We start from the raw sequence: 16,046 nt of genomic DNA on the forward strand, positions 1-16,046 counted from the left end.
GACAGAACTGGGGTAAACGTGTATAAAGTATGCACAGGGATGTTTGTGTGCTTGCCTTCGTGTGTGTGTGTGTGTATATATACAATATATTAGGATTGGAAAGCCTCTCTGCCGGCCTGGTTGGCAGGCATCGGAGGCGCTTCCCTGCTGCAGAGCTCCAAAACCCCAGTCCCCAATCACTGAGCAGGGCTCTAATTAGCAGCTACTGCCATGGAGCCTGCGGTCAGAGACTGCCTGGCTTCCAAACTCCGAGCTCTGCTACTGTTAGTGTAGCCCTGTGGAGGTCTGAGGCGAGAGCACTGAGACCTGCTCTCACACTCTTTAAAAAACAGGACCTGACCAAAGACTTTATTCCATAAACTTCAGACGTGAGTGACTTTTTCTGTTAGTTGTCTCGTCTAAAAAGATCTTGGACAACAGAGGTGATCCCAAAATTTTAAAGCTGCTGTAATCAATATTTTTATATTAACAATGGATCACATGACTTCTTGTAAGTGAAACGGGCCCATAACTTTGTTGTTTTGGTAGCAGGCAGCAGTTTTCAGCAGAAAAGCTGTACGCTACCTATCCTCCACCAAATGGCAGACTAGCTGGTGATCAGAGGAGAGCATTTAGCAGGTAAAGAGCCAGATAATTCCCTCTGCAGTTGGTGGAGACCAAAAATGAGAGTAAACATCAAAGTTAAGTTCGCCAGGTGGCCGCAAACATGACTATAAATGAATGCTAATATTGCTCCATAACTTATTGGTTGTGTAAATAGACTGCTGCCCTCACGTGGCCAAAGAAATTGCAGGTTTTAAGTCTTCTGGTCCATGGTTGTTTTAACCTGACAAATATTTTTTATTTGATGTTGCTCACATATATTGTTTAAGGCCTGCTTAAAGATGTTTAGCAGGTACAATTCTTGCAAAAAACAGTTTTGTTAATGTTATGTGGAAACTTACAACTTTCTTTTTTTCTAAACCTGATTACAAATTTACCTGCCAATGCTCCAGCAAACAGCATCTTGGCTGGCCCTATCCTTCCGTCCTCCTCAGAGAGGTAAGCCTTGATGTGGGCGTAGCAGGGGAAGTAGATGCCTGAGAAGGGTATGTCCCGCAGGAAACAGGCCTTAGAACCCTTGAGAAAGACAGTCAGTGGGAAAATGAGATGTATTAGGTTCATAATATTGGTTTAGGAGTTAAACTCTCAGAAAGGAGAGCAGAGAACGAATGACTGGGATCGGGGCACTCAAACCTTGACTTCTGGCTCAGGTCTATAAACATGGATTGTTTTTGATGTCACAATATGTAACATTAACCATCTGTTCACAAACCAGATATTCAAGCATCAATTGATGTTACCGCCAAAGACTACTTCCAAAAGACTCCTGGTACTCCTATGGTGGAGTGAAATACTGCATATTCTTTCCATGTGTCCTCAGCAGCAGGTTAGGGAGGCAACTCCGAAAGCTAAGCTGACAGAAAAGACAAAAAAAAAAAGAGTGGGAAAACCAGAGAAAGACAGACTGGCTGACGAAGATGAGTCCTTGTCTGTCACTGTAAACAACACTATATCATCAAGCCTATTGAGTTTCCTGCTGTATTTCAAGCCTGTTGGCCCGCTGCCACCTTCTTGATACAGCAACTACCGTCAACAGAAGCAGTTTAAAGAGCTGGGCAGGCTCTCCCTGTTTTGGATAGGCTTCATTTAACTCCTATGGGATAATCCTTTGGTTCCTACACACACACACACACACACACACACACACGCGCACAAGCACACACACACACACACACAGACACACGCAAACACACACACACACGCAAACACACACACACACGCAAACACACACACACACACACACACACACACAGAATTGGCAGATACCTGTGCTATCTCTTTCCCTCTCTTTCCTCTGGCACTTCTTGTCTGCCTGTCTCCCCAGCTGGCTGGCTGGGGCCCGAGCGGCTGCTGAAAGCTGGGAGATTCTATCGAGGCAGGACAGACAAGCAGCGTCACCGGGACTGGGACAAGAAGCCTTGATATTGGGATAACGGTGTTGGGTTAGGTAATGCAGTGGCAGAGTGGCAGCCATGAGACGAGTGTATGTATAGAAACTGAAATACAATTAAATTGAGTTGAAATATGCAAAATGTACTCCTGCATATAGAAAAACTTAAACACAGTAAGTCCAAAAACATGAAATTCATCTTGGTTGATATTCCTACACTGACAACTTTCCCCCAGTGATGAATGGTGGCGCTAGTGCGTTAGCCACCCTACCAACTGGTAGCTCCAATAGCGAAGGGTGAGCGTCAGGATAATTACCCTGACAAAGGCAGCTCTGTGCCTGGGTGCAGCCCCTCCGGAGCCAGCCCGTCTGGGGCTTGCAGGCTGGAGCTCGTCTCCTCCCTGCCTCCACTCCACCTCCACCACCACCAACACCAATGCACTTTGTCTCCTCTCTATGCATGGACCAGGAGACGAACATAATGAAGCATGTGCACATTTACACACACTTATATGGGTAACGCAGCATTGAGCAGCATTCTCACAACCAGCTGAATGGAGACACACGCACAGAGTCTTAACTTACTAGGAGTTAGTGCACAACCACACAAACACATGAACAGGTAGGCAGGTAGGCAGAGACAAGAGGAGGCTCCACAGCCTATTACAGCCTTGTTAACAGAACCAAACTTTTCACATGGAAGTGCTGACAGGTGGTCACATCAGCAGACAGAAAGAAGAAGTCTGAGTGATTTAGTGAAGTCTAGTAAATAATCAGCAGACTACCAAAACTTAAGACTAGATCTTCCCTGAAAAATTGTTTAATACTTGGAATTTGAGTGCCATCATCTTACTTGCAAATTAAGAACACAACCGCAGGTATGAGATTGACATTTTCACAGTTGATTGTGTTTATAGTTGAAGCAGAATCTCCCCTGCCACGCTCCATTAGGACTTATTTATGTAATTTAATTAGACATCCTCTGTTTCACCCTGAGGGCTAATGTCCTTGTCTAGCCAGTTAAGCTGCTAATGTTAGCAGTAGCCGCAGTTCTCCCGTCCAACTGGTCGCATCCAAAATACACTATGTGGCCGTGCAGGGTTAGCGTTAGTGGTGCAAACCGACCGATGCTAGAAGTCATGCTATTTATAATAATAATGATTATGAAAATACAGAAAATATTATTTAAAATACACCAACACAACAATATTTTTGGCCCCTTATGACACTATAACCGTTCACACTTGCTTTACAATGTGTTGGGTGCATAATATCATACACCCCTAATATGCTCAAACAGTGTGCAGTAATTTTTAGCCCTGTGCCATTGAAAAATACCAATTATGGCAATTAAGGTTAAATACAGCTTTTAGCATAATTTGTGCCTTTTCTTGTTCTTGAACAGAAGACCCCATGGAATTGTTGATTTAAATGATAGCTGATGTGGGGTAAGGTAATATGTATAGTTGTACAATAGTTAATAGAAAAATAACGTATGATTTAGTCATAACAGTAATGAGAAAGAATGGATTGTTGTGAAACTGTGAGGCTAATGAAAATACAATAGAATGGATACTAGACGTCTGGCAATGATTTGCCAATTAATCTAGTGGCAACAAATCTAACTTGACTTCAGCGTTGCATAAAATATGGCTTTTGGCTTCCTCCACAACGGTACCTCTTATTTAAAGATTGCATTTTCATATTGGAAAACTATCATCAAAGTGGTCGATCGCCAATATCTTCCTACTGATACGTTGTAGTGGACTGATTTTTAACTGTTCAACTGAGTTCATTTATTCAGCCCTTTCAGCATGACATTAATGAGCTACATGCCTACATATCAGTAGAGAATAAGACAACAGCATGGGTTTGTGTGTGTTGGGGCAGGGGGACAGATCTGATGTTGTCATAGTTCTCAGCAACAAATTATACTATGAGCCAAAATGCACAGACCTCCACAACACATATCCAATGGGATTTTGGATTTGATCGCAGGTGGAAGCTATTTTACTGTAGAGAGGAATGGAGGAAAACATTTTGTGCATCTCTAAATTCCCAGAATTATGTAACACTACTCACTGATCCTACTGGGACTTGAGCAAAAAAGCTTGGCAGAAAGTATCAGCAAAGAAAGAATATTGTGTTTACACGCCAGTGTAGTCTTTAGCACCCTAGTTAGCCGCTTTGTAGGACTATGCTGCTCTTCATTCTGCGCACTACCTCTCGAAAACTAGTTTCTTGTGTACATTTGGTCTTAATAGCTCTCAACAGTTCACACTTGCCACCAAGACACGTCAGAAAAAGTTCAATTAAGCACTGAAACCCTAATTTCTCGCGTAAAATCTATTAGAGAAGAGAAGTTGTACACTATTCCTGAAAAACTGCACTTTCATATATACTATACATTTCTTCATTGTATATTCTATAAACATTGCCATTACATCACATTCAGAAGCTAAAATCCAGTATTCTATGAAATGATGCAAAATAGACCACATGTGGTAAAATACTGTTATAAGAGTGAAAACAAAGACACTTGAATAATTTGTGGTTCTCAGACATGAGTTCAACCAGGCAGCGGACATTAAGAAGTGAAACATCTATATAAGCTCCACCACAGAAAAGCATCTGAACTACATCAGCTACACACGGGCCTTTAGTTTCCAGTTGTATTGTGGGCAATGATCAATACATGCACCTCTGACCCCAACAACATTTCTCACCTTGTAAAGTCCCAAGAATCCTAAGTCCCTGATGACGGACAGAGCGCTGACCCTTGGCCCCGTGGTGATCTCTCCTGCCACCTGCAGACGGATCTTTACGATCTCCAGAGGGTTGGTGAAAATCACCTGGGAGCCACCAGCCTGGAGGAACAGAAAGCCAAAAAGAAATCATTGGAATGAACTTCAATAATAGAGAAATTGATTGGACCCTTTAGTTAGGCATGAAAACTGACTTTAATATATCAGCTGCCAAAAATAAATAACTAACTAAAAATGTATTTTGTCTATGTTTAATATGAGATTTTGACTGTGGCTCCACTGAATTCCACTAAAGATGAATTGTTTATTTCAACAGAACACACCAATAAAAAAAAAAAAACATTATCATACAATCAAGATTGAAAATGTAACTTTTATCTACTTGTATGCAATTGCGGCAAGTGATGCAATAGTGCCGCCTCAGCAACCAGCTGCAAAACAAACATGTAGAGAGGAGGAAAGTGCAGGAGAGTACCGGGAAATCCAGCTGATGCAGTCGAGTCTGTCAGCTGTTTGTCTTCATCACACAGACCCTGCGGGGACTCTGACTTCTCTTTTTCTCTCTAACCTCTCACTTCGCACTGTTCTCCAAACCTGTACTTGTGAGGGGAGGGCAACAACGCTGCAGCGAGTTCAGACTGGTTTCTGTGCCTTTCAGGTCGGCAGAGCTTTCAAGTATAAGATGTAGCTGCTGTGGTGGGGTTGTGGCAAGACGAATGGTTAACTGTGTCTAGTCAGGGAACACGACATTATTTCCAGAGTGCTTCTTGATACTGAGAAATGATCACACAATAATACATTTTGATTTAGAAAGTGGGCCTTTTCTGACTTCTGTGTCTTCCATTTTCCTTTAATTGTTTCTCTCCCTCTCTTCCTCCTCTGAATGTCTTTTTCCAATATTGCCTCTCCCTCCGTTTCTTGCTTTGGTCCCTTGCAAAAGAGATTTTTAATCTCAATGGGTTTTTTCCTGGTTAAATAAAGGATAAATAAAATAAAATTTGACCTCCTCTGAAACGATCTCTCTCATCTTCTACAATATTGTCTCTCTCTCGCTATGGTTGCCAGTGGTTACTGTAGCTAAACGCAAAAGGGCGGCACATCGCAATTAGACAGCAATCGGTTGCCATGGTGCCATTTCTGTCTTAAATAGGCCTGGTCTGTTTGTTGTTGTTTCTCTCCCTTGTCTCCCCCCCCCGCTTCACGAATGTTGGATTGTGCTTGTCGCCTCTTGCCTTACGGGAAGGCACCATGCTTTAATCTGCAAAAGGGGAATATTTTTTTTACTAAATGTCCCTCAGTTTTAAGTGTTACTATATATTCCCTAACAGCATGAGCAATAAGACGCTATTGACTCCAGCCTGCTTCAATTGGATACTAATGAGACTGGAGATGGAGACATTGTTTACTCAAGGCGAGCAAACAACAACATTGTTCAGAGAGATGAGCTGACAATTAGACCTGACAACACAAGATAAAAAGGAGTGACAATGTCGAGTTTTTTTTTGTGTGCTTCACCATCCCACAATTCCTACTCAATTGCGGAAAAACAGCTCAAAAACTTTCAATATCCGGGACAGAGAGGGCGACGGACAGAAAGGAGAGATTCCGACAAATAAACACAGCGAGCTAATGAGAGAGGGAAAGATGGTGAGACAGAAACAGAGAGAGAGGAGCAGTCAAAACAGGAGAAGTGAAGGAAGGTCGAGGTTGAGGCAGAGGGGTTGAGGGTTGTGATTATGGAGTGACAGCGTTGGCGGCTCTCTCATGATTCCCAGGTAATTACAAGGCAAGGTGATCCTTAGAAACCTGGGATGTCAGCACCTTATGCACGCATCACAGCTCCTGGCCATGTGTGTGCTGCAGAAAGAGCTTAGTAAAGTTTGAGGAACTCCCCCCCCAACACAAATACACACGCCAACCACTCAATCATGGCCATACAACAGATTAGCACCCACTGAAATCATTAGCTGCTATCCATAAATAAAAATCATACTTTCATTTGTGCTTAACACCCTTCACGCTACATGTGCAAGTCTGAGTGTGTGTATTAGATTCTCTGTTAATGTTTTCATAATTCACCTCAGTCCTGAATAACAAACCCATTACAAAGACTTAAACCAACCATGCAAACTGCGATACATTCACGATGAACACGAACAAAGTATTACTGTATTTTGCCTCTCAGTCTTACCCCACTCCTCCTCTCAGCAACAACCCAGTAAGCATTTTGTGTAACTTAAGTCCTAAAATGCAGGCCAGTAACTGCCAGATAAGCATCCAGCCAGCTCAGTCAACGGAGCATGCCATTCTTACCAAATAATCATTAGAAACTGGCAACCCGCGCCGGAGCTTAATGGTGCTGAGCCCCGGGTTTAGAGAGGGAAAGAGGCGGGAGCAAGAGGAGGAGGTGAGGAGAGGAAAGGGTAGAGGAGTAGAGCAGAGGAAAGGAGGAGACACAGAGGAGATAAAGAAGTTTCTTTGAGATAAGTTTATGACACAGAAAGCAAACTTATTCTGAAACCAACCCCTGTTCTCTCTATCTTTCTGTATTTTGCTTTATAGACTGCGGGTCTTAGGCTCACACTGTGGTCCAAACCAACACTTTCACAGCTACCAAATGATATAAACAGATTTCATGTGCTGTGGCTGGAGCCTCACTAAAACAGGGTTCAGTAGGGTTCGACTTCTATGTGTGTGTGTGTGACAAAGTGGCAGGCAGAGTGCAGTGCCAGCACTAACACCGGGGCCTCAGCCAGGATGAAAGGAGCTGTCACGACGGCTCACGGAGGAAAAGAGGAAAAATCCATCCATCAACACTCCTCTCCTCTCCCTCTGCATTTGTTATGGTTCTGCTTCTCAATCCATATGGCTTGTATAAAATAGGCAACCACTATTTTTCACACCAAGTACAGCACAGAACATTTTTTCAGTACATTTGCTTTCCTGTAGTTACTACACTTTTTTTCATTTTTGTCTCCATCACAAAACAAAATCACTTTCCAAAGTGGAACGCAAAATTACGGCAAATGTACCGTGCTAAAACATTTCTTTAACATATTCCTAGAACTAATAAGGTCAATTGAATGTGCCTGAGTGGAGCTAAACCCATAATGACTTGTGTATCCTGAAATACTTTGCTTTAGTGATCAGCATCAAAAGAGGGTTGAGTGAAAGACCTTCTTTCATTTGCTCAGGATAAAGCTGCCAGCCTTGGTGGACTCACCGTGTGTGTGTGTGTGTGTGTGTGTGTGCGTGTGTGCGCTCGTTGGGGGTAGACTGTGACAGCTCAGTGATCAAAACCTATGATGGGAGGGGAGCAGGTAAAAGACTGGTGGGAGTGGGGAGTAGTCTCAGGTAGCAGCCGCTGTCAATCTTCGTTTCCTCATTGGAAGTGTGTGTGTGTGTGTGTGTGTGTGTGTGTGTGTGTGTGTGTGTGTGTGTGTGTGTGTGTGTGTGTGTGTGTGTGTGTGTGTGTCCGTGCACCTGTGTGCTCTTCTGTTTGTCATATATGCGCACACTCCTGTGAGCATGTATAGTATGCACGTTTGCTCTTTCATGTGTGATTTACACATTCCATCAACAAACGCCCACTTCTGGCCTCCAAACAAGTCCATATCTGTCTGCTCAACTGTCAGAGGGGCGGCACTCACAAAACAGGTAAACATAGTTAAGAGATGTGTGCTGCCTTAGTACTGTATACACTGTCTGTGTACTGTACTGCATCATTGCAGCACAGTGCTCTGGGAGTGAAGAGGGACGGGCTCCGTGTTTGGACTTTTATGGAAAAAAGGTGGACACTGAAATGTGTAATGTTGACTGTATTTGACTGTACTTGGACACTGTTGCAAACATGCCGAATATCTGTGGCCGCACTCACACTGACAACACTCTCATAGAACTTGTAGGAGAGATTAGGGTTCTCAGAGAGAGGAGCTGAGAGGAGCCTTTACCGTGGGGAAGAGATGTGACTGCTAAATATGATTTGACACTCTCACTTGATCAAGAAGTATTCCCAGCACTGCTGTTTTAATCATTTAGAATCCATATAGAACCGGACACCATAATTACATGTAGGCTATGTCAAGTATGGTTTCAAATATGAAAATCCCTCTTTAATAAATACTGAGAGTGACCTGATGCTTTTGACAAAGCAATTTAAAAACCTTTAGGCTTTTAGATGTATCTTTTGACTCCTATACGTGCCATTTATTCCAGTCTCTACTTGTGCTTTTGCACCTCCTCACTAAGCTGCATTAAAGTGCAGTGCATAAATGTAAAGCTTTAGCGATCAAATTGATCATGATGTCCAATGTAATGTAAACTCTAAAGGGTGTGAAGACCTTATCTTAACCAATACTCTGCACCATACCTGCTTTCTTTCGCATGCAGTATCCATATTAATGTGCTTACCAAACCACTTCCAAACTACCAAAGTTTCTCCCTTTTTTGGAGTGCTGCTCTATACAGTAATCTACTATCTACCAGTTATTATGAATAATATGATATGGCACATGACTTTTGTTGGGATTGTTGGGATGAAAAAATGCTCCTGAATGTAACACTTTTAGGTTTACTGTAGTTATTCCCTTTACTTGCAAACGAGTGACTAAGTTCTCATCACGAAATGTAACAAATGTAACAGCTGACTTGAGACGTACACATCCACCAGCCAGGACCTCCGCTGCCAGCGGGACTGTGCCATCTTTCTGTCTGGTCTTTCCCCGCACAAAGTCATTCACCTGGAAACACAAAGGTTTTAATATCAGATCTTTTGTAAGTTGGTATAGTAATGCAGGAAGGTTAAGCTGGTGATGTGCATGTAACTATACCATAGGTCATATATTTGTCTGTTATGTGTGTAGTATCCCATAATATAAAATCTATCCAAAAGACTGAAGCGATGAAAGAACCTCATGGATCTCCGTCTGTGTGAATGTGCATGCATGTGTCTATGCGCTTTCTAACGCACTGACTTACTGTGAGCTTTATGGCTTTCTCGGGTGCCACACCCAGTAGCTGTGGTACAAGACCTATCATTAGAAAACGACAAGATGATTAGAAAAAAAAGAGGGTTGTGGTACCCCTACTCACTCACTCACACACACATACATATACATATACCACTTGCACACACTCCACATGATGTGTGGCTTCCCGCTGCATGAGTCCGACCCTGCAAGATCCCCCCAGACGCTAATGAAATCTACTGATGTGGAGTGTGGGGACATCAGAGTAGCAACAAGAGAGAGAGGAAGACGGGGTAAAGAGAGGATAGAGAGGGAGAGAAACGGCTTCCCAGAATAGGAAAAGAGGGCAGAGTATAAAACAAACCAACCAAAAGTTTATGCAGACCTCAATTACAACCCAGAGCAGGATAAAAATAAACAAAATAATCACAACAGAGCACAATGAAACTTGGCCCCCTACCCAGCCCCAAGGCAAGCACGCACACAAACACACACACACACACACACACACACATACAGACACACACATTTCCTTAAAGCGACAAACACAGTTAATAATCTACAGTAGTTTGTGTGTAACGAGGCCACACACACATAATCATATACTTAATTTGGAACTTGGTGAAAGGACCTACGCGGACATCAGAAAAAAGCAAAGCAAACTCATTTTTGAAATATTGTTTTTCCAAATGGTGAAATGGTACTTTCTTCAACACAGAATATACATACATGACATAAATACATACACATATGAAAGGACATGGAGAAATCCTCCCCATAAAAAAAAAAAACACATAGAAAGATGCTCCTGTTTTTCTAGTGCGGTTTTGTTTAGCGTCATCATGCTACATTAGTAATTGTCCCAATTTTGCGCTGCTGATTCCACATTCTACTCTCAGCAGATTTTTTCCGAGGTTTTCCACGAAGGCACTTTCAATTTATGTTACATAACTACTGTTTGGCTGTCAGGACACCTGTCTGGCCATCTATCTGGAGCCAGACCTGTCTGTCTCTGTGTCTGTGAAGCCATTCCACTCTTGATGTCCTTTGTGCTCCCCACAGAAATTCAAGCATTCGAGTTTCCTCTCCGGAGCCCAGTGCTGTCAATCAAAATCATAGAATTTTAAAAAGGCCCCGCCACCGTTCCAGGGGACCTCTTTTCATTCCGACCCCAACAATACAGACACAGACACCCTAACCCAAGTTTCTGAAGACAGGGAAGGTAGTCATTAGTGATGTCGTTCCCAGGTATGTGCGTACCTGCATGCCCAAGAAGTCGCCTGCAAGTCCATGTGTGCATGCCTACATACATGTGCGTCTGCTCAGTGTCTGTGTATGTGTGAGTGTGTAAGTCCAGACATGCGACATCACCACATCGTGACACAGGCCTAAAGGTATGTGGCCTTGCGTGTGATGTTCATTGTCTTGCTCTGAAAGTCCCCAGCCAGAAGGTAATCACTTCAAAGGAGACAGGTCAACAGAGAGGTGAACTCACACCGCCCTCTGTCCACCCTACACTTTTCTTCTCCTCTCGTCTCGTCTCCCTTCTCTTCTCTTTTATTGTCCCTACTACTCGCTTCTTCTTTCTTCTCTCTCATCTTAGCTCTTTTTTTTAATAACCTGTTTTGTGGATTTGACTGCCTGCGAGATGATTTTCCTAAAAGTTGTTTGTAAATGCAAATTTGGGAATGGATGTTTGGCCAATTTATTTTAGCTTTTACTTAATAACTTATTGTTATGTAACACTAACCATACAGTACACTGCTCTCTAGCATGACCATGATAACCACCATGATGTTGGAAATACTGTTATTGTGTTTTCTACATGCAGGCAAGAAAGATCTGAAAATGATGCATGATGGTGAAAGCATAATAAACATTTCAGCACATATAAGCTACAGTTATACAGCTACAAAAAAATTGGAGGTTTTAAATCTGTGTTTATACATACTGACCTCGGTAAAGACCGAAGAAGCCTTCATAGCGCACCACCTTCTTGAAGCAGTCAAAGCTATTCTTGTACATGAGCTCTTCCACCAGGGAGCCACTGCTCCTCTGGTTTTGCATGCGTGTCTTCACCAGATCAATGGGGTACACTGCTGTGGCACCAACGGCTACAGAGAAATAAAAAAATGCTTAATTAGATTCTGGTCACATGTTACAGGGGTACTTTTTGTTTATTTAGACACACCGGAGATATATTTAGATTGAAAAGACATAAAAAAGTGGATTCTGCATAATATGGGACCTTTAAGAGTCATGTACAAGTTATTTACAACTTTCATTTGGACTTTTTACCTAGGTACAAATGAAATTCAAGCGTGGTCCAGGTTTGTCTTAAGAGTCATGTAGAAATAGTCCGACTTTCTCCACTGGGGAAAAACCTTTGCTTGACTTAAGAATTATAATGCCTTAAAGGTTCAGTGTGTAAGATTTAGTGGCATCTAGTGGTGAGGGTTGTGAATTGCAACCATCTATTCAGTCTACCAGTGCCCCCTAACCTTTCAAAGAGCGTAGGACAGCTACGGTGTCTGACACAGCACAAAAGGTGTCTCTTTGGAGACAGCAGCCAGTCAAGAAATTATGTTTCTTTAGGTATATTTATAAGAAATTATATTTACTTAATTATTCAGTAAAACCATATGTTATTGTGATTTGGCCACTGACAGATAACATGGAAAATGTAAGCCAAGAGTGTGAAACACTGTCACTGTTTCTGCACCCCAGTCCATTATAAACCACACATTAGATAAAGTTTATACAAACACTGACAAGGGAAACACATTAATTCTCTCTGTGATTATGGATCCTAGCCAAAACTGCCCCCCAATATCTAGTCCGCTGCCAGATTATGGCACTTTGATAGCGGCAAAAAATATAAATAAATACTCTGATAGTAGTGCTGAAATAGATCTCAGTCATGACAGCAACTGTTACTCACATAATCACTTCCTCTTTAGTGGTTTTGCCTTCAAAATAAAAGCATGAGAAGCTTGTTTACTGTAATGCAGTATTTGGAGTTGAACAGCTTTTAATTCTGCACGACATTAAATGAGTCTGTAGCCTGCTTGACACACCTCTGATCACTTTGCCGTGATCTGAGAAACATTCGCTGCAGTAGCCATTTGTTGAAGAGAGAAAAAAAAAGCTGTCCCAAGATGGGATCAAACACTGAACCCTTGGGTTGCGAGTCCTGCACATTACTGACTGAGCTAACCAAGTATTGGCATATATCAGCAGGGCAACTTATACTGGTAAGTAGTTGTTAGGAAAATTCTCTCACGCCAAAAGCTGCCTCAGATGCAGGTTGCATTTCTTCTTTTAAATCTATGGTAACATTTTTGTGAAAGAAACAACTCTTGTGAACAAGCACCAACTCATGAACAGGTTGAAACTTGCAATTTATGACAAGTCTGCGTGGTTAAGAGTTTAATAATGCGAACTGAAGCTCTCATACACGCAAACCTCACAGAAAGAAGTAAGAGAGGTTTTGGATAAGAACATGAACATTTTTAAATTCCATTCAGATCCATTATATTGTGGTGGAAAACTAAAAAAACTACCTGCTTTGCTGAATACCACTGGAAATAGGCGAGAAAATATGTCTTTTTAATTTGGGTGAACTAACCCTTTTTAGAGGAAGAAGAGGAAAAGGCGGAGGAGGAAAGGGAAGTCTGGAGGGGAAATGTTAAGAAAGACATTGATTTGCTTTGAATCCCAGTGTCTTCGGCCCGTCAGACGGACACAAACAAAAAGAACCGACCCAAGGCGACAGACTTAATTAGAGAGAGACTGAGAGAGAAGAAGGGATGGCAGACCCATACCTCCTTATTAAGCTGTCTCTCTTGGGATAGAAGGAGGAGGAAAAGGGAGGAATGAAGGAAGGGAGAAGAAGGAGGAGTAGAAAAACAGTGGGGAGTCTGAAGCCAAACACAAGGCCTGGGCACCACCCTTCACCCCCGCCCTCATCCTCCCTCTTCTGATCGCTCACACAGGTACAAAAGAATCCACACAGGAGGGTTTTCCCATGGCACGCAGAGAGGAAAAAGACAGGACAGAGCGCGACAGAGAGATGATAGAGAAAGAGAGAGAGACAGAGAGATTGAGCGAGGAACAAGAAAGAGAGGGAGCACTTCTCTTTAAGCAGGGGAGCAACCGTTGCTCTTGTTTGCAAAGGAAAGGGCAATAGAGGGGCCATTGTCTTCTCTCCCTCACCCTTTTATTTAGAGGGTGGGGGCAGGTAGGCACACAAGCAGGTAGGTGGGTGGGTGGTTGGTGGGGTGAAGGTATGCAGGGAGCCAATGGGGCGTGACTCTTACCCCCTGCCACTGAGCCAAGGGTGAACCTATAGGCCGACTCTGCCACCTGGATGAGGACGGGGCGGGAGCCGTCAATGCCCGACTGCTGCTCACACAGTGGGAGAGAGACAATAAAGACAGCGCAGAAGTGGAACACAACAAATTAAAACAGTTAGACAGAGCAGCCAATGACACCAGACAAACCACCGTTTCAGACATTGATACTTCAGTACTGTTTCTCATAAAACATTGCATTCCACACATCTAATTCCACCATCCTGCAAGCTCAATTACAGGCTATTAAATCTTAAATCATTCGCCACACCTGCTGTATAGTGTTTGACAGCAAATCTCAATTTCATGACGGACACTGATTTGCAGTGTAATGGTCATTTAATAAAACTATGCTGATAAGAAAGACTGGGAAGCTACTTGAATAGAGAATAACTAAATGTTTATAATTGATGAGAAGAAGTGTTAAATTCATAGAATACAAAAGTGTCTTAATATGCAGTCAAGGCATTCAGTATTTTATTATGACATACCTGATATACCTGATTATAATATTTAATAATAATTGACGATGAAATCCCAGAAAGCCTAGCTCATCTCAATTTACAGTGATACAGAGACAGAAAAGCTGTAACCAGACTATTTTTAATTGAAAAATCAAATAATCAAATGATTCAACTTGTTTGTTTGTTTGTTTGTTTTTTGTTGATAGACCAATCAGTCATTTCAGCACTAGATAAAGTAACTGGTGATCAAAACACAAAGCCCTGCACAAGTGATCAGGTCGTACATTAGTGGTTCAAATGGTCAGAGTTAGTAAACTTTGAAAGTAGAAGCTGCTGTTAATGGAATTTCAATGGGCCTACCCGTCTACTACAGATATGTGATGTATCTTGAGTTAGTAGGAAGTATTTTATCATCAATGTTTAAAGCTTTTTATTACTCACTAAGCTTGACATTATTCTCAGAAAACACCAGTGTTTAAGAGCATTTGTCAAATAAAACTGGAATCAAAGTGATCTTAGTGACCCTTGTGATCATCACCACACTACCCAAAGAGTAGAAGAGTGTTAGTAGGCAGCGTAAGCCACACAGAAACATCAGCCACACTACCCCCTCCACCTGCAGGACCTGTTGCCTTGTCTGGCCTGCCCAGCCCTGGGCTCTCGACCCTGGGGAGAGGAAGGGGTGGACTGTGGAAGTATGTGTGTGTGTGTGTGTGTGTGTGTGTGTGTGTGTGTGTGTGTGTGTGTGTGTGTGTGTGTCTGTGTGTGTGTGTGTGTGTGTGTGTGTGTGTGTGTGTGTGTGCACGCGTGTGTGAGGGGGATGGCAGTATCTAGAACAGGTACACCTGTCAGAGTGAACTCTCACCCCCCTCTACAGTTCATCCCCAGAGCTTCATCCTTCCTCAGCTCTGTCTGCCTGAGGACTGGTGAAACTTGGCAAGACTGTCAGGATGTTTGCAAGAGAAGGAAGGAACAACTTAACAGGATATAAAGAGAGAAAAGGCGAACCAGCTAACAAGTAGAGAAATAAGAGGGAGAGGGAGAGAGCGAGAAGGAGATCAAAAAACAAAATGGAGAGAACTAGCAAAAGATGAGAGAGAGAGCGCTCCAGCTAGCTGGCGGCCAGCCCCCGAGGCCAAACCACAAGGGCCTAAAGTGGCTCATTGTGGTGGGACTGGCGTCTGTGTAGTGCTGGGCCCCTTTGCTTTTTCCCCTTTGGCCCCCGCCTGCTCCAGTATGGCCTGGCCAAGCCTTCTGTAGCACTGGAACCCACCAGGCAACACAACTCTGACCAAACAGCCCAGGAAGGAAAACAGTCCTCTGCTCATCTGTCTGGCTGTCCATTAGTTCTGTCTTCCTCTTCTTCATTACAAATTGCTCTTGTTAGCTGCTGTGTAGTCTCTTCACATCTATTATTTGCAACTTGAAGCACGTTTGAGGTTTATCAGGTCTCAAGGATTGCTCATCTTGTCGTTATTTCCCCAGATATGTGAGTTTTGTGTGTA

General features: G+C 42.8%; 1 protein-coding gene across 2 annotated transcripts in view; it reads right to left on the minus strand.

Moving 5' to 3' along the window:
* Window positions 1-16,046, minus strand: part of LOC119907631 (calcium-binding mitochondrial carrier protein Aralar2) — a 45,259-nt gene that overhangs the window by 6,152 nt on the left and 23,061 nt on the right. Inside the window, exons 10-17 of one of the 2 annotated variants that reach the window (XM_038725353.1) lie at window positions 14,045-14,129; window positions 11,681-11,839; window positions 9,736-9,788; window positions 9,417-9,497; window positions 4,720-4,860; window positions 2,311-2,447; window positions 1,870-2,020; window positions 981-1,119 (exon numbers count right to left, since the gene is read on the minus strand). In XM_038725353.1, the coding sequence (XP_038581281.1) occupies window positions 981-1,119; window positions 1,870-2,020; window positions 2,311-2,447; window positions 4,720-4,860; window positions 9,417-9,497; window positions 9,736-9,788; window positions 11,681-11,839; window positions 14,045-14,129 (946 nt within the window). The remainder of the gene's footprint in view (window positions 1-980; window positions 1,120-1,869; window positions 2,021-2,310; window positions 2,448-4,719; window positions 4,861-9,416; window positions 9,498-9,735; window positions 9,789-11,680; window positions 11,840-14,044; window positions 14,130-16,046) is intronic. The other variant, XM_038725354.1, reaches the window with a different exon arrangement.

This window comes from Micropterus salmoides, unplaced genomic scaffold (genome assembly GCF_014851395.1).
Source record: "Micropterus salmoides isolate LMB-PRFRI ecotype aquatic unplaced genomic scaffold, ASM1485139v1 Ms_hic_scaffold_17, whole genome shotgun sequence".
NCBI lineage: Eukaryota > Metazoa > Chordata > Actinopteri > Centrarchiformes > Centrarchidae > Micropterus > Micropterus salmoides.